Raw genomic sequence first — 19,574 nt, 5'->3', positions numbered from 1 at the left:
TTAGGATACCGGCTAATTTAGACGAAATTCGTGGTGGAAGGAGAGCATGTTGATACATATCACCGCGTTGTACTAATTTTCATTCCGTAATTTCAACATTTTTTTCATTCACAATGAAAGAAACACTAGCATATTCTCCCCGTCAAAAAGAACTAAGATAAGTCAAAACAGCAATAGGAGAAACCAGTTGTGTTTAATAGTTATTTATTACATGGGGTGTGCTGACGCATATTCAGTGTCGAATAAACACAAGGCCTCCCAAACAGCTGTTGAACGCACTCTGGAATCTCGATTGCTCGTCAATTTTGCCTTAATTTCTGTCACTTTGAAACATATTCCATGTATAAGTATTAAGACATACTTCTCTTGTTTTAGCATGCAAGGGAAGAGAGGGAGCAACAATCAGGTGAGTTATTATAATTAATGGATTTTAGTATGCATCACATTACTGACGTTCACAGACAGTTTTCCCAAACCATTTTTCCCATTCTGATAGTCCAAGTTATGCATTATCCCAATGACCATTTCTCCCAAAACATTTGTACTAAGGACAATTTTTCCAATTAAATTTTCCCAATCTAAAATTCCCACTGTTAAATTATCTCAATGTTTATTTCTCCCAATCAATTTTTTTCCAAGTACATATTGCATTGCTATTTAGGTGTAGGGTTATACAATATTCCACTATAATTATGGCACAGATAATTTCACCTGCAGGAGGAAAGAAATTACTACTTAATGGACACATATACTAAGGTACACAAAAAATGACAAAGATTATTGGTATTGCTCTCGAAGACAGAAATGCAGAGCTACTACAATTACACAAGGGGTTGGAGAACAAATTACCGTACGGAAAGAAAGTATGCATTCTTATGCTCCAAACCAAGAAACGGTCAATGCAGAATTGGTGGCTCAACGACTGAAAATAAATGCAACTGAACACCCAGAAATACCTCCTGCACAAATTCTTCGTACAGAACTTACAAGAGTTGAAACGGGAATTTTAAGTCAACTCCCAGATCGAGAAAATCTCAAGAAATCTTTACGCCGTGTTAGGAGAAGGGAACTGCCTACAGAACCAATTAATTTAGAAGATTTAGGGGATCCCAAACTGTCATAAGATGACACTAGTTGGTGAGTTTCAAAAGGAACAGGCAGACGCCGAAGCATCCGTTGCTCAACTGTAACTCGGTCAGTCTGTTAAGGCAAAGCCTAACCAACGAAAGAATAAGAAATATTTTGCTTGATTACAATCGGTACAAAGAAGATAAATAACTTTGGATTATCTAAGATCCATTGGTCACAACTTCTGTTTGTAGCTGATCATCTTTCATTTCTAAGTAAACAATTTCGGAAAATTATACGTTGTTTGAATTTTTGGGAATGCAAATGCGAATTACTTTTGCGAAAATTGGCCAACTTAAGAACTGGGAACTTTAGTCTTGGGAAATTGCAGTTTTGGAAAAATATCTTTGAGAAAAACATTGGGAAAAATAGTTATTGGGAATTATAGATTGGGAAAAATGTACGGGAATCCATTACTGAGTATGAAGAATTTCAACCCTTCATGACTTCAATAGATGCTAAAAATTAGGTAATATACAGATACCGGGTAGTAATATAGTTATGAAACATTTTGAACGGTACACTTAATCATAATACGGTTGTAACTAAAATGTTCATACTGTAATTTCACATTGAAAGTAATATGCAGATAAATGTCCACGGCTTCATTTTTACAAAGCAGCATTTATTCAATTTACAAGATTCTCGCTCCATTACAGGCGGGTTGTGTCAACGCTTTCCGTAAGAGGACACGCTTCATTGGAAGAGAAACAGCCAGTTTCAAGAACGTTCATTATACAGGGTGTTTAAAAATACGGGGCATAATTTCAGGTATGTATTTCCTACATGTAGACAATAAAAATAGTTCATTACAACATGTGTCCGGAAATGCTTTATTTCCGAGTTATGACCTTCACAACATTGAAATTCACCGGAACGTTTTTCTTTCCGCAGGTCGTTGCCGTCAAAGGAGACATTAAGAGGGCACTCTGATAGTTCATTCCGAGGCGAAGGTTACATTCAGTGTTGTGTAGGCGTTAGACTGTGCGACATGTATTCAAATCAAGAGCTGGCAGAGATACACTTCATGTACGGTAAGGCGGACGGCAATGCTGCGCTGGCTCGTCGTTTGTACCAGGAGAGGTACCCACAGCGACAATGTCCAGATCGGAAGACATCTGTACGTCTCCATTACCGTCTGTGCGAGTATGGCAAATTTAACTCTCCTGGTTTGGGAAGGGGACGACCAAGATCTGGGTACAACTCCAGAAGTACAGGAGGAGATTCTGGAGGCTGTGGACATGACTCCTTCTATCAGCACACGAAGGGTAGCGTTGCAAGTCAGTGTTCCTCATACGATTGTTAAATGTTAAATGTTATGTTTTATTTAACGACGCTCGCAACTGCAGAGGTTATATCAGCGTCGCCGGATGTGCCGGAATTTTGTCCCGCAGGAGTTCTTTTACATGCCAGTAAATCTACTGACATGAGCCTGTCCCATTTAAGCACACTTAAATGCCATCGACCTGATCCGGGATCGAACCCGCAACCTTGGGCATAGAAGGCCAGCGCTATACCAACTCGCCAACCAGGACGACTCATACGACTGTCTGGAGACTGTTGAAAGAGTATCAGTTATATCCTTATCATTTGCAACGTGTACAGGCCCTGTCACCAGCAGATTACCTTGCACGAGTTAGGTTCTGTCAGTGGTTCTTGCAGCAGTGTGGTGTAAATCCGAACTTTCCTGCCTTAGTATTATTTACAGATGAAGCACAGTTCACACGAGATGGCATAACAAATTTCCACAATCAGCATGTATGGGCGTATGAAAATCCACGTGCAACAGTTCCATCTCATCACCAGGTGCGGTTCTCCCTCAACATGTGGGCCGGTATCATTGGTGATCGATTAGTTGGACCCCATGTACTTGTAAACAGACTTAAGGGGCAGGCGTACACAAACTTCCTGGAAAACACCATACCTCATGTTTTAGAAGACACTCCACTGATCAATCGTCAACACATTCACTTCTTGCATGATGGCGCTCCTGCACACTTCAGTCGTACGGCTCGCCGGTACTTGGATCGAAGGTTTCCTGATCGATGGATAGATAGAGGTGGCCCAATTGCTTGGCCTCCACGCTCACCTGATCTGAACCCTCTCGATTTCTACTTGTGGGGCCATTTAAAACCATTGGTTTATTCGTCTCCGGTGCCTGATTTGGAATCCCTTCGGAATCGAATTGTGGCATGTTCTGAGGACATACGCAATACTCCTGGAGTTTGGGATCGTGTTCGCAGGTCAATGAGACATCGATGTGAGGTCTGTATTCAAGCAGGAGGTGGACATTTTGAACATCTTCTGTAATGACAACGACCTGCGGAAAGAAAAACGTTCCGGTGAATTTCAATGTTGTGAAGGCCATAACTCGGAAATGAAGCATTTCCGGACACATGTTGTAATGAACTATTTTGATTGTCTACATGTGGGAAATACATACCTGAAATTATGCCCCGTATTTTTTAAACACCCTGTATATCATTTGATAAACATCAGCTTAGTGACAGTCCTTTTTATAATATTCTAGTATCATTAAAATAAGAACCGTTTCATCAATATCAATGACGATCCGTTACTTCGATGATTCCTTAGTCCATGTGCAGTGTATTTAAGATGACTATGTATAGCCTACATATTTCTAAAGGAAACGTTACGTTACAAAAGTGTCCTGAGTATTCAGTATATGTACACGCATTTTTTCTTTAATAAATGTTTCATTTTCGGTGTCTACAGTTGTCAGGATTAGTATGATATGTAAAAAATACATACAAACAAGTGTCATGAAAATGACATAATTTTCATTGCACGCTTTACATGTTTTAAAAAATTCCGTGTTTATAATGTAGCGTATGATACTGCTGTTCATTGCTCATTTTCTTCATCTGCATTCAAACGAGAAATATAAATTTCTGATCAATGAAACATGAAGATGAACTTCTGTTTCCTGGATTGCATAAACAATACAGTAATTTTTTATAATCTAAAATAGGTTCTTTGTTTTGTAGTTACTACACATAAAACAGTGACCATATGTTAGGGTACGTTAGTCTGTTTACTGCCTGTTCTCTGCTCTTAGAATAGCATCCAATGTTGTCATTGTAGTTTCGTTTGTCAGTGACAAAGAAAGTTGTTAACTGGGTGCAAGATTACCACGAACACTGGAGATGCCAAGAGTAAATGTTGACTCAGAAAAGTTTTACTGATTTCATATTGACACCCACTAGATTCAAATAAATCTTCAGTATTTTGTCGTAAATTTATCTGTTAAGACGTAGGTATATAACGCAAAGAATTTGTCTTGGGAGCCAGAAATGGTACATTTCTACATGTTTTAATAATAATTATACATTTGTATAACTTTGTATTTTGGTAGTAGACGCGATTGTAGGCCAGAAATTCTTCAGATTATTTCGCTTTTCCTCAAAAATTATTTTTTAATTCTCGTTACCATATAAATCTTAACTATAGGGAGAAGTTGCCTATTTCCGTGATACCCCCAATCCCGCGATACTTTTTTTTAATTGAATGTCAGTCAAATCTTTTCCATTCGACCATGGCGCCCGACATCTTTCTCGAAAGAGTGCATCTTTCGCCTACTTTTGAGACATCCGTGAACATCCTAGCAAGATACCCAACCCCATGACATTCGGTGAAAAAACGTATCACGGAATTAGGCAACTTTACCCTACATTGGAAAATTCAATAACTTGAAACAACGGCATCAGGCACAGCAATAATTGTATTATTAATGTTTCTTTGAGGCTATGAACTTTCGTTGGCAATTTTTTCTTATTGCTATTTAGGTTCGATTATGTTATAATAAACCTGAAAAATGTGTGATTCAACAGGGAATATTCAAATTATATACGTACTTAAATTGTTGAACGGTAATAACTGTAATGTTAATACTACATATTTCTTAATTTCACAAGGATATTCTATGCTTTTTAACTTGCTCATCGTATGAAATATAAGCAAAAACTAATTAAGAAGCTGTAAAAAATCGATTTCGAAAATTTCCCGCAAATAGTCACATGTTTCTAGCATACCTGATACCGAAAAAAATGATCTTGAATGTACCGTCTCTCTGTATAGACCTACCTGTCCCTATACAACAATTTCTCGTATATTTTTTGCACGTAAGGGAACCATGTCCATAATAGACGGCTGCAGGAAAACATTTTAGACCATTTCTCGCCCTCGTTGAAATTTGGAGGTATAGTCGCGTCGCTGTTATTTCAGGCGTAACTCCTCCTCTTTGCTTACGCCTTAGAAAGTGAAGGCTCTATAAAGTCTAGGTAGGTAGTATCGTTCTCCATTTGTTCTTTCGTTGCCGAGCTACCGAGCCCCTTTAAACATTATCATTTCGTAGCTCCTACGATAATAAATCAAACGCACTATAATTTAGCAAATAATGTCCTCGTGTGTTTTCTGCGAACGCCAACGAAAGAACAAAAATGGCGAGCAATTATATTAAGTATTTATCGAGCCTTAGGAAGTGCATAACGTCATCAGAAGCGAATGACAAGACGCACGCGTTTAAATGTAGCCGACCTGCAACGTGATTGGCTGCCGGGAATAAGAGCGACGGGACTATAACACAATGAACCAATACCAGAGGTTGAGTGCACCTTGCTTTGTTACATCATCCACCTCTAATCCACGTCTTGCTGTGAATTGATTGTGTCATGAGGAAATTCCTTACTGCAGGAAAAATAAACGTATTTCAACAATATGTGCGTTGTGTCCAAATTACAGATTTATAAACAGATTGGAGGATATGGGATAATTCCAACTGCTGTAAATTCTGATAAAAGAGTATGGCTTGATTCCTGTGGTATATTACAATAGAATGGAGAAATAATTTTAGTGTCGACATCACTTATTTTCTGAGCAAGTTCTATGCATTTGTTCACTACTATAATTATTATTATTATTATTATTATTATTAGCTTATTATTATTGTTATAATTATTTTTACTGTTACTGTATTGTTATTAACAACATCATGGTTATCAATGTCATCTCCATTATTTATCATGTAGGCCTACTACTCTTTGCAGGTTTCGTCAGGATCGTCCACAAACCACGTGCCAACAAAAGCAACTCCGTCCACCACCACTATCCCCGTGCTGGAATTTCCTAACATGCAGGATGTGCCTCTACCATCTGGTGTGCCTCACCAACTCTTCCACTCATTCTTCACGATGTACCGCGCCCACTGTTTGCGGATCTTCAACTCAATATGCCGGAATGAGTTAGATGAGGTAATCGCAGCTTAGTCTGGCTTCCCCTTGGCAGTTGGCATTAACGCCAAACTTAGATTTTATCATAAATTTATAAATATTGTATAATTACCACTATGGGCAGCTACATTGGTACCACAAACACTGATTACAGCTGAACTTTCCATCGTATTTGATTTTATGCCATTATCAGTCAGGCACTTCGCAAATGCACCTTGTTAGTAATTTTTAACTTGAGATATTTTTAAGTATTTGTATTGTTACTCCGAATTAGGAACTTATGGAATATTGAAACACAATGCATTATTAGCAGCCATTTTCTTCCCTACAAAAATCCAAAATCAAATCGTTACAGTATATATGAAGAAGGTTTCTATAAATGGGCCATACCATGTGAAATCGGATATAAAAAATCCTTGCAAATGTGTAAGTCTTCGAAAAAATTATACGTATAGAGAGATAGGCGATACAATAGAGCATCGATTATCCGAAACAATTGGGGACGGGGGGTGTTCGGATAACTGATTTTTCAGATAACCGATAATTTACGAAAACAAATTGTACCGGTATCATAGGAGCAGTATGAAACAAAGAAACACTGATATTAAACAAGAAACTGTACTTACAGTATGTATTTTGGATCACACGTCTTACAAATAACCACATAAAACTGACTAGCCTAGTTTGACAAGTTCAAAAAGGCCATTAAAGTAGGCATACAGTTTAGGAAAAGAAGTCCAAATATTTCTTCTTTTGTTTCAGAGCTGAGACTCGTTTTTTTTTCTTTTTTGCCGCTAAATCTCGCAAACAGCGAAACTTCTACATGACGCACACGCAAATTCAAATTTGCCGACTGGAACGCTTTCGGTTAACCGATGTTTCGGTTGATCGGTATTCGGATAATCGATGCTCTACTGTACTTTACTTTGTGAAGTTTGTTCTCGTTTAAACCCATTAATTTTCTTGTTTTAATGAGTTAAATTTATCGTATTTCTGTAAAAATTGCTAGTTTCAAAGGGTATAAACTTGAAACGACTTATGATAAACATTCCAACAAAAATTCATATTATAGGTGATAGTACTATTTGCATAACTATGCGTGCACCATATTTTATATTAAATTTTAACGGGAGCATAAGTAGATATGATACTTCATATACATTCCCACGGAAAACAGTAAAAATAATAATGTCAACTGATTCCTATCTCCCTGAAAAAATTGCATCAATTTTACTTTCGGCGTTACATAGAGAAGTTTTCCTGTAAAAAGGATAATTTCGTGAAATTATATTAGCTACGCCCAAATCCCGAGTCCGGTTGTGAACGCGCTACAAGAATTTTCCAGCACTGTTAGCAGAACGGCAGATTAGTTTGTCTAGAGGTCATGAACATGTCGTACCTAACTCGTGTGATAGTCAATCGCGCTTAATTTTTTTGATTGGTAGGTCAATGTCTAAGGAAAAAAAAAACAGAAAAAATCGAAATCATGTTTTTTTAAGGCGAGATAAAAGATACTAACTTCGAAGAGATCTTTTCAAAAGAGACATTTACATCTTCAAAATTTGGTAAGCGACAAAAGTTTTTGCTTTCCACTTAATATGGGGTCAAAGCGAGAGAAATGTTGAGAAAAAATGGAAATTGCTTTTGAAAGTTATTGCTACTCAAAATTTTTACTGGTCCTCCGATTTACGGCGAGTTAAGAATCAAAACTTTATCAAACGCATATAGTTTAAAATAAAACACACATTTGTGTAAATTGAAAATCACGAATACTTCAGTAAAGTTACAAATAAATTTACTAACAAAAGTCGTCCATCCTAATTAAGAAAGTAACCACTAACATCTGGTTCTCAATCACCTCTCCAACGTAACTCTGAAACAAGCCGAGACTTGCGCTGCAAGCTTGCGTAATCGTAACTTATGTGCTGTTGGCGTGTAAGACAGATTAAGGAACTTAATTTCCAGATATGAAATACATTATTTCTATTCTTGTATGCCTTGAATAAAAAAACCTGAAAGTTGCAAAATTAGTCCTTAACGTTTGCAATATTTCCATATTTTAGTAGTAATTTTATTTATGGGAAAATAATTCAAATATGATTAAATCGACTGTGTCCTGATCTTATACAACAATGTTCTACAAATGAGTATCTTCGGGAAATAAGAGATTTAAATTGAGGTATTGTTCAAATTAAAATGTTATACCGTTCTTCAGCTATGGCTGCATAAAGAACGTAAATGTTTAAATATGTGATAAATTCGGTGAATTTTTGTAAGAAAGCTGTTTGACCTGGGGATGTCACATTTCACAAAACCATCCCTCTATCTCTGTTCTAATTGTATAAAATATGTAATAAAAATTAAGAACTGTAAGATAAATTTTTCTAATTTTCCGTCCGATTTCACATGAAATCTCCCATATTGGTTTATCCTATAACGTGCTGAAAATGAAGTGTCCTCAATTTTAAGTCATATTTCTGCGAGATAGCTTCAATAAAATACCGGAAATATTCAGCTTCTACATGGACATCTTCTCACTATAGCTATCGCATAAGCTTACAGTATTCTGATAAAATATTCCTCCGTGCTCCTCCGTCACCCGTTCCAGTATCGAAGGAAAATTTTAATATCGAAGTCGCGGAGATAGATTCTAAGATAAGCTACACGTTGAAGATCATAATTTTGTATTACTTTAACGGACTAGAGTCAGTTCTTAAACTTCTCTAAACGTTTGCTGAATTAAGCCCGAAACAGGGGGGCTTCCGTCATAATGTAAATTGATGAACGAATGAAATTCCTTCCCTTAATTACGTCTCTCTCAGCCCAAGAAATTTTTCCACATAATTCTAAAAGTTAATCTTTTATCCACAATTTTATACATTTTATCCACAATGTTTAATTTATGTGCAATGGAATAAAAATGTAATTTCCATGTTGTGAATTAGAAGTAGAAGTTTCAGCATTTTTCTCTGCATGCTAAACTTCTTCTCAAATCTATTATATACTTACTTTCAGGAGAAACAATTTTTATACCCTGTGAGAAGTTAAATTACTCGAAGGTACCCGCATATTTTCCAACCGCATTAAGAGCATCAATTCAGAGATAAGAAGTAGAGTGCTGCATAACTGGTTACGGGAGATAGACAAGACAGATTGCTACTGAACGCCTGGCGCTATAGGCAGTATGCGAAACTCTTCCGTCTCGCGGAGTAGTCCAATATTCGGTTTGACAAATGTTCGAGTCTCACTCGGTTGGATGGCTCTGGATCATGAAACATAGACATAATATTGAGCCACCCAGGAGTTACAAGAATTGTTGCAAGGACGCGATTATCATCGTGTACCTTTCAAATGATATTTCCTCCTCTCTCCTCATTGATTGAAGCACGCGTCATGAAACTACAACCATTAGACTTGAGAGTGCTTTTATTGTTGTTAATAAATTGCTATCTCCTTAAAAACGATTTATTAGAGAAATAATAATATAGTCCTATCCACTTAGAATAATTAAAAGACATAGGCTATATTATCAACTACTCTTTCAGAGGTAGCCTAAGTATTTTGAGTTGAAAGTATGAACGTTACAATAGTAAGTGTGTTCATATTTGCTCTTCTATTCTGTAAGTAATTGTAATTTATTTTATTCTTGTATTTGTTTACACTACAGGTTTCATCTATGCATTACGCATATTTCCTTTGTTGTTACCGGTGTCCATTAGTTGATTTATATATTAGTTAAGAAGATAAATGTACCAAAGTGCCCAATCAATTATAACCCTATTTCAAGCTAACTTACTTACAAATGGCTTTTAAGGAACCTGCGGGTTCATTGCTGCCCTCATATAAGCCCGCCATCAGTTCCTATCCTGTGCAAGATTAATCCAGTCTCTATCATCATATCCCACTTCCCTCAAACACATTTTAATATTATCCTCCCATCTACGTCTCGGCCTTCTCAAAGGTCTTTTTCCCTTCGGCCTCCCAACTAACACTTTATACGCATTTCTGGACTCGCCCATACGTGCTACATGCCCTGCCCATCTCAAACATCTGGATTTAATGTTTCTAATTATGTCAGATGAAGAATACAATGCGTGCGTCTACGTTGTATAACTTTCTCCACGTTTCTGTAACTTCATCCCTCTTAGCCCCAAATATTTTCCTAATAATTTCAAGCTAACCCCTTTTTTGATTAGGAAAAGTAAATTTCCTTTAATTGTTACTCCATTTGTGTAGAGTTCCTGTATGGTGAAATGCGCTTGGTATTCTGTCCTCTATATCTGTAGTTCTGTCTAGAAAGGCGCAAGCGCTTCAAGGCCGGATATTCGAACGAATGTTCAACCTCGTCGGTTGATCTGCAACCGGTCGCATATAAACCGGTTTTAAGTTCTGCAGCACTCTGATTACTACTGAATCCAGGATCAGTTTGAATGACTCTGTTACCTTCGTTGTTGAACTGTTACACTCCGAATAATCTTTAGGATGGTAATTTTCGTCTGAAGAATTACCACTATTTTCTGTCAGCTCCCCTACATCTGTATCATCTTCCATGTCTGATTTATACTCGGGAAAATTATATATAATATTCAGCAATCCTTCATTTGTGGGAGGCCGTTGTCTGTCATAGTGCGATCGCTGCCCTGCCGAGTCATTCTTACTATCTGGAAATGACTGATGAAATGAATTGCCACAGACTAGCTAACGCACAAATACCGATTAAAGACATGCATTTCACGTAGGATATTCAATTTCAATTGTTAATTTTGAATAAAAACACAAAAATCGTTATTATGACATTTGTTGGAAAACATTTTATATAACAGCGGTCAAACTTACCACTCGATAGTTCTGAGTATAAAGACCAGTAACTATAGAACTAATTTCGCGAAAGTAAATTTTGTTGTGCTGAGATGATTTACGAAATAACTTAGGACAAGTTACAAACTCACAACAGTACACGATAAAAATTGTAGCAGTAATAGCGAGTTTGAAAATGAAAGCGATCAAAATGACCGTTTGACCGCTCAGCGCTTCTAGTATTAAGGAAATTGGATTGTTTAGTTCTGATTGTGAATAAAGTTGTTTGGAATCTATAAAGTGAAATTCACGATTAAGGAAATAGCATTGTTCAGTTCTGACTATGAATGAGGTTGATTGGAATCTATAAAATGAAAATCACGATTAAGAAAATAAGTTTATTTATTTCTGATTGTAAAATTGTAAATTATAAGTTATTTAACGACGCTCGCAACTGCCGAGGTTACATCAGCGTCGCCGGTGTGCCGGAATGTCATCGACCTGGGCCGAGATCGAACCTGCAACCTCGGGCACAGAAGGCCAGCACTCTAACCACTGCGCCACCCAGGCCGACAGTTCTGATTGTGAATGAGGTTGTTTGGAATCTATAAAGCGAAAGTCAAGATTAAAGCCTTGGTTTTTCTGAACCTACGCATGCGAGTTGCGAGGTACAAAGCCCGCATCGCACAAATCCGAACTACACGAAAAATAGTGATTGGTTTCTGTAACTTCCAGGTGCGAGGTCTGCGTACCTCGCAGTTATAGAAACCACTCACTCTCTCTCGTGTAGTCCGGATTTGTGCGAGGCGGGCCTCGCACCTCGCACGTCGCATGCGTTCTGTTCAGAAAAACCAAGGCTCTAGACAGTAGGATTGTTTAGTTCTGATTGTGAATGTGGTTGTTTGGAATTTAAGAAACGAAAGTCACGATTAAGAAAATAGGATTGTTTATTTATGATTGTGAATGGGGTTGTTTTGAATTTAAGAAACGAAAGTCACGAGTAAGAAAATAGGATTGTTTAGTTATGATTGTGAATGGGGTTGTTTAGAATTTAAGAAACGAAAGTCACGATTAAGAAAATAGGATTGTTTAGTTATGATTGTGAATGGGGTTGTTTGGAATTTAAGAAACGAAAGTCACGATTAAGAAAATAGGATTGTTTAGTTATGATTGTGAATGGGTTTTTTTTGGAATTTAAGAAACGAAAGTCACGATTAAGAAAATAGGATTGTTTAGTTCTGATTGTGAATGGGGTTGTTTGGAATTTAAGAAACGAAAGTCACGATTAAGAAAATAGGATTGTTTAATTATGATTGTGAATGGGGTTGTTTAGAATTTAAGAAACGAAAGTCACGATTAAGAAAATAGGATTGTTTAGTTATGATTGTGAATGGGTTGTTTGGAATTTAAGAAACGAAAGTCACGATTAAGAAAATAGGATTGTTTAGTTATGATTGTGAATGGGGTTGTTTGGAATTTAAGAAACGAAAGTCACGATTAAGAAAATAGGATTGTTTAGTTATGATTGTGAATGGGGTTGTTTGGAATTTAAGAAACGAAAGTCACGATTAAGAAAATAGGATTGTTTAGTTATGATTGTGAATGGGGTTGTTGGAGTCTATAATTTTATTAGAGCTTTGCGTTTTTTCCTTTCAAGCCTGCCTGCCCCATGTCATTCAGAATACGTCTGACATTCCGCTCTTGACCATCCAAACAACAGGCCGAGCGGAAACTTGCCTGACAGTACACGCCCTTTCTCATACCAATCACAGTATGTCCCAAACGATCCCAGTGGGTTGTTGGATTGTTTAGTTATGATTGTGAATGGGGTTGTTGGAGTCTATAATTTTATTAGAGCTGTGCGTTTTCCCTTTCAAGCCTGCCTGCCCCATGTCATTCAGAATACGTCTGACATTCCGCTCTTGACCATATAAACAACAGACCGAGCGCAAAATTGCCTGACAGTACACGCTCCTTCTCATACCAATCACAGTATGTCCCAAACGATCCCAATGTGTTGTTACAAAGCCTGTGTGTAGTTTAACTGTATGCTATGGATTCTCAACAAGTGCAAGGCAAGTTAAGTGCGGAGACTATGATTTGGTTAATGGAAATAGGAATGGATCTGAAGCTTGGAAAAATTATCTTGTGTACAGCTCATACATTTTGTCAAAAGACTCGCGATGTGTAGTACGGGAACAACGTTTCTGAAGAAGGGAGAGAAGTAGAATGGAAGGTTAGGTGTGTGTCTACCGAGTTCAAGGCAAAGAGTAACCCATTACCCTATAATTCGTAAGTAGACTCGTCCGATCTCGTGCGTAGCTCTGTAGGAAGAGTGGCGGAGTGCCTTGACAAAATGCATGAGCTGTAAGTGAAAAAGAAACACTAAAATCAGTGAGTCCTGCGAAATGCGATACGCGTGGAAATATTTTGAAAGTTAAAACAGGTACTTCAAGCAGGTTGTCATATATGTAAAGTGGAAAGAAATGTTCAAAATGGATCAAATATTTCGAAAACTGATAAGGATTTTGTAGTAGAAAGATGTATGGAAATGTGCGCTAAAGACTTGAGATCATTTTCTACTGTGGAATGGGAAGAATTCTTAAAGTTAGGACAGGCCCTATTGGATATAGGAATGAAGTATGGGTCTGTAAATATTAATACTATTATTCAGGGGCGGCCCATCCTTACGTGCTACAGTGATACAGCACAATGATAATTTTTGCTCAAATAATGTATTTGCAATATCATAGTATTTGATCTGTCATTTGACAATTTCCCGTGGTTATGTTCATGACGCGTTATAGAGTATTTAGTCTTCGCTCTTCGCTCTTTGGTGCCTCAGGCGGTACGTTGTGCTACTCAAAACTTTACATGAGAATGTAGACAATTAATGCGCATGTGCGAAGCTGAAATCACTGCTCTGATTGGCTATTTTTACGCGGGGAAGTGCTGTAATCAGCTTCAGCACGACACAGCTTGGAGATTGCAAAAGTAAAGCGTAACGAAAGAATGCTTGTTTGTGGGAAGAACTCGGAACCACAGTCTACTATATACAGTCACGAAGCTTGAGTTTTGAGGGTGCTAGAAACAATAGACTGTGACGGTACTATGTTGCATTGCCTGTAATGAGGCGATATTAGCGATCCTAGTGGTGAGAAACTATCTAATATTTGCATATTTACTACGTATTGAGCTTCGCGACTGTATATACTAGACTGTGCTCGGAACTATATACAATGTATTTGGTAATACTGCTGCTGCCATCTACCTGTTTTTTTAGGTTCCCCTGAATCAGTCGGCAAGCGACGTAGAATGGGATCCCAGAAAACTGAAGTCAAGGAAGTATGTGACCGTATAATTCAGGAAACTACTTATCGTTTCCAGACTTTAAGCTACCTAGACGCAACAAAATTGTTAATCAGCAAATTTTATGACAATTTTTCGCATAATTTTCCTGAACGCGAACTTGAAGTTCCTGTCAACAGCTAAACTGTACTGAACAAAAGAGTGTTAAAGACACAACTTTGAGTTTATACGGAAGATCCGACTTCCGAAATATAGATGGAGCTGTTCAATTGTTACAATACATAGCCTCCAACAATTCACAGGATCCATTCTGTGATGTAACGAAGTTGTTAAATATTTTGGTTACAACACCAATGACCACTGCCGAGGCAGAAAGATGTTTTTCTTCCTTGAAACGCATAAAAATATTTTTTAAGGAACACTGTGTTCCAGGATCGCCTCACTGCTCTTGCAATATTGTCAATAGAAAAGAGTATGATGTCCAAGATGGGAGGGGTTTAACACCAGGGTAATTGACAAGTTCTGCAGTAGGAAGGAACGTCGTATGGACTTCATATTTCGTCACTAGGCGAGTTTCAAATTAAGATAAATACATATAAGTGTATACAGTAGGCCGATATAGAGATTGTAGCACGCTCATTATTTTGACCACCAGCCGCTACTGCTATTATTCCTTCTCGTATTACCGTGTCCCGTAAAGTGAAAAAATGCGCTGACAATATACGAAACAAGGTAATGGCAAATATTGTTAATGCCATTCAAGCCAATAATTGTGCAGTACCACTGATATGTGGACTGACAACTATAGAGGTGTACATTACATGTCAGTTACAATGCATTGCATCAACACAGAATGGGAGTTAAAAAAAAAACATGAACTGGAGTGTTCAGCTTTTCCTGATTGCCCTAAAACTGATAAAGAAAAGGATGACATAACCAACATATTATTAGAGGAAATCGCTGGAAGTCTAATTGCCTTCCTCAGGCCATTTACGGAGGCAACAGATGACTTGGAAGGTAAGAAACAGCCAACGTTGCAACTTGTCCTCCTCTGGTGTTATGCAATGAAAGAGCACTACCTCTTAAAGGATGAGGATGACAATAATACGAAAGTCCTGAAACATGCGGCTACTAACTTCTTGACACTGAAATTTAAAGTTAATATCCTGCATAAAGTTCCAACCCTCTTAACACCTAATTATCGTTCACTTCATAAATTGGAAATAGAAGAGAGAGGGCAAATGTGCATGATTTTCTGCTTCAGATGTAGGCTTATTCTCAAAAACATCGGAGAGCCATCGATGTCAACGGTCTCACAGAAAAAGTTAGATTTTCGGGTTGTACAACTGAGGAGATTGGATCTGAAATAGATGAAATTCTCACTCAGTATTTGTATTGCAGCGCCGAAAATGAGGACGATGACAGGATTCTGCAATCGTGGAAATCCAAATAAGACCAATTTCCAAAGCTGGCGGCTGTTGTTAAGAGAGTTTTATGTATTCTCGCTACCACTGCCTCAAGCGAGAGGGTTTTTAGTTGTTCAGGACATGAAATTGTGGTTTGTAATAAGCAGTCCAGCCTAGATGTAGAAAGAGTTAATGGTCTCATTGTATTACATGATAATTTGTAAAGATTTATTTTTGGATGGAATATTCCATTAACTTTGTTTCCCTTTAGAAACTTTACCTGAAAGCATTTTATTTCACTTTTATAGAAAATATATTTAGTTTTGATTAGTTAACATGTTATACGTTATAATCTATTAACTGAAGTATGAAACATTTTCGTCTTTTTACGCAAAGTATATATTCTACTGTAGATGTATGTGCACATGCAATGAACACCAAAATAGCTACACATTAAACATTAAGATCTATGTTATCATTTGTAAGAGCCAAAAGTTTAATATGAAATAATTTGTGAAGGTGTATCTTCTGCGTTAAACATTGTATTTATTTTTCTGTTTATTATAAGTCTACTTTAAATTAGTCATTTTTTAATTATGATAGTAGACTATTTCACGTTTCTTTAAACATATGTTGTACTGTATATTGTAAAGTGTTCAATTATTAAAATAAAAAACTACGATATTTATTTTTTCCTCCGTAAAAACAGCATTGATTTATTTCGACAATTGAAATTTTATGATAAATAAGCTTTAAAATTAACAATAAAATAAAAAGTTAATAGTTATCTTAGACACAACTTTTATATTTATTGAATCCAGTCTGACTGTGTAAAGCTAACTGCACGTAAAACAAAACAGAAGAAGCATGACAAGAACCTGCCGTCCTAGCAGTAAGCTCAGGTGGAACCTAATTCACACATAACACAACACAAACTGAGCTTCTACTGTTGGGTTAAATATGCTCCCGCCTGTTCACCAGTCCAAGCAGGTCAGGCAGGCTGAATGTTGATGTATGCACATTACTATCTATAATATGAAATACCCGATTAAGTGAATACTGTAGCTTTTATTTTCATAAGTTGAACTAATAATTCTAAATGTAATGAGTTTTTGTGCTTGAATAATATGAATATTCGATAGTGGAACAACTAAAATGTATAAATTTTTATCAAGAGTCTATATAAGTAAAAGTTCGTGCTAAAGTGAATTCTGCATTCTCAAGTGGTATTGGTTAGGTATACTTCCACTCTTTGGGTTTGTGGTTGAGATGTAAAGGAAGAGAAGCCACCTTTATGATTTCTGTTACATAAATTTCTAAATGAAATGAACTAAGTGGAATGAAATAGTAATATGCGTTACAAGAGCGGTATGTTGAAGTTTTCATGTTCGAGGAAAAGTTTGAAAAAGCGAAACGTAGTTGAGCTTTTTTAATTTCCGAGAATTGAAAGAAAACATACCGCTCTTGTATCGTACATTATTTTGTGCGAAGATCGTTTATTACATACCTGAAAGAGGAATTTCTAATTAGTTTCAATGAAATCTCCATCTTGGTTTCTGTTCAATGACGGCAAATTTGCAAAACAAAAATATCTATCTTCAACATTGTTGCTTTAAAATGTTCTCTGTGTTTACTATACTTCAGCAGGCCGTGATATACGTCTGTCTTCCCCCCCCCAGTCTATAAATGCCGCCATGATGAGTCTGGAATCTTGTTGATTTTTCCACGGCTTCCTTAATGTTACTTGCATCACGAATGTAGTAACTTTAGTGGAGTTGTAGAGTTTACTTAATTTTTGAAAATATTAAAAAACAATAATTAACAGTGCAATTTAGGTGAATTTGCAGTGGTACGTTTCCAATTTATAATTATTACTATATTGAACGTCTCTAAAAATAATATGTTAACCCTTTCTAACCCAAATTAAATTTACAAGCAATCCATGTTGAAACAAATAGCTGTATTAGGACCAATTCAGTGACCAAGTTACGGGAGTGGCAACATTTGAAACAGAACTATTGATGAAAATGTATTGAAATAGAAGTTATCCAGCAAAACTTACCTTCATATGTAACACACAAGTATATAAATGCTATAAAGTTAATTATTGCCATATGGTATCTATAGGTAAGAAAGGGTTAATAGCCTAAAGCAGTAAAATCAATATGTCACTTACGCGGTAAGAAGAGGGAAATTGTTATGTGTGTTAGGTTGGAAATACTGAATGTGGAATTTTAGACTTCCCGCGGATTGGTTTTGTGCGGAAACCAAGCAAATACGCACGATCTCGCACAAATACATGTTACACTACTATATCATTTAATAATATTTGTAAACATTAGGTCTTTTTTTCTGTCATTTGTTTTTTGTGTTTGACTATGGTACTAATAACTCTTTCTGTTTGCAGGTACAAGAGTTCCTTCAGCATTTCTGGAAAGGAGTTCCACTGCATCTCATGGGGATCCTAGGAAGCAATGCTGTAGTCAACATGGTGGGTGTATGTGACTCCATTCTCTACCGGAGTATTGCTGGTATCTTTGTGCCCTCGACTCGCAAAGTAAGTTCATTTCATGCTTCGTTCCTTGAATTTTCTTCTTTCGTAGATTACACGTATGATAAGTATTTAATATGAAATAACTAGTGAAGTACTGACCCCTTCGTTTTACTTGAAGTATTGTCGTTGGGTGTACGAACATTAACAGAACGTTTTCCTTGCCCAAAACCGAAATGCTTTTCTCTTGTCTCTCAAAAATTGAATCGATTGTTGTGTGTTGTTTGCAATGTTTACAGTAAAATATTTCTAGTATCACAGTTTCAATTGTTTTTCCTTCTCCTTCCATTATTTGTGCCTAATTTAACCTGCATTTCTTCTATCTTTATATTCGTCTTACAATTAATTTTCTTTCCTCCTAAACTCTCACAATTTCTGCTTTACCTTTATCTTCTTCTATAATTATTCAAGAGTTACACCTTCTGACACATTCATTTCAATGGTCAGTTGCAATCTTCTGTCATTGGGGTCCCCACTGAGCCGTGCCCACGACCACGGCCGTTCACCTAGTACGTCACTTCATCCGTCAGAGCGCTCTCAGACGTCACAGTATAGATAGCGCTATCAATTCCTTCATTTGTTCTTTCCAAATAACCCTATCGGCCGGTTTATTAAGTCTCACGAGGATAGAGGGGGAGAGAGTTTACCTGTTTTAAGGGAGATACACGGAACGTCACTCGGGTTCCGGTACGCGGCAGATACACTTAACAAGACATAGGCTCTCGTACGCGGGAGATATACGGAAACAGTTGGCTCAGATTCAAGCTCTCGTACGCGGCAGAAACATTTAACAAGACTTAGGATTTTGGTACGCGGCAGATATAGACAACGTGACTCGGGCTTTGTACGTGTTGGAGATAGATCAGTGGAGTAGTTATATTGCGTCGTGTGTGTTTGGGATTTTAGTGGATCGTAGTTTGAATCATCGCTTGCTAGTGATACGTCTTGGGGGCAAGTTTTAGTATTTGCATCGAGTAACATATTTGTGAGATATATGTGTTTGAGGTAAATTGTATTTGGAAATTATGTAATGAGATTTGATTTGAAACGTGAGTTCATGTTCCGAGACGGTTAGAGTGGTAGAGCAGCGGTTACGGTCTCACATATTGTTTTAGTGTATTCCCTGCTCCATTT

General features: G+C 37.1%; 1 protein-coding gene across 1 annotated transcript in view; it reads left to right on the top strand.

Annotated features, from left to right (window-relative positions):
- The first annotated feature begins 376 nt into the window (after positions 1-376).
- LOC138707728 (transcription factor RFX4-like) overlaps positions 377-19,574 on the top strand; it is a 58,010-nt gene continuing 38,812 nt past the window's right edge. The window contains exons 1-3 of the mRNA XM_069837594.1: positions 377-406; positions 6,195-6,398; positions 18,297-18,446. Of these exons, the coding sequence (XP_069693695.1) occupies positions 377-406; positions 6,195-6,398; positions 18,297-18,446 (384 nt within the window). The remainder of the gene's footprint in view (positions 407-6,194; positions 6,399-18,296; positions 18,447-19,574) is intronic.

The sequence above is a fragment of the Periplaneta americana genome, chromosome 10 (genome assembly GCF_040183065.1).
Source record: "Periplaneta americana isolate PAMFEO1 chromosome 10, P.americana_PAMFEO1_priV1, whole genome shotgun sequence".
Classification (NCBI taxonomy): domain Eukaryota; kingdom Metazoa; phylum Arthropoda; class Insecta; order Blattodea; family Blattidae; genus Periplaneta; species Periplaneta americana.
This window is presented reverse-complemented; position numbering and strand designations above follow the sequence as displayed.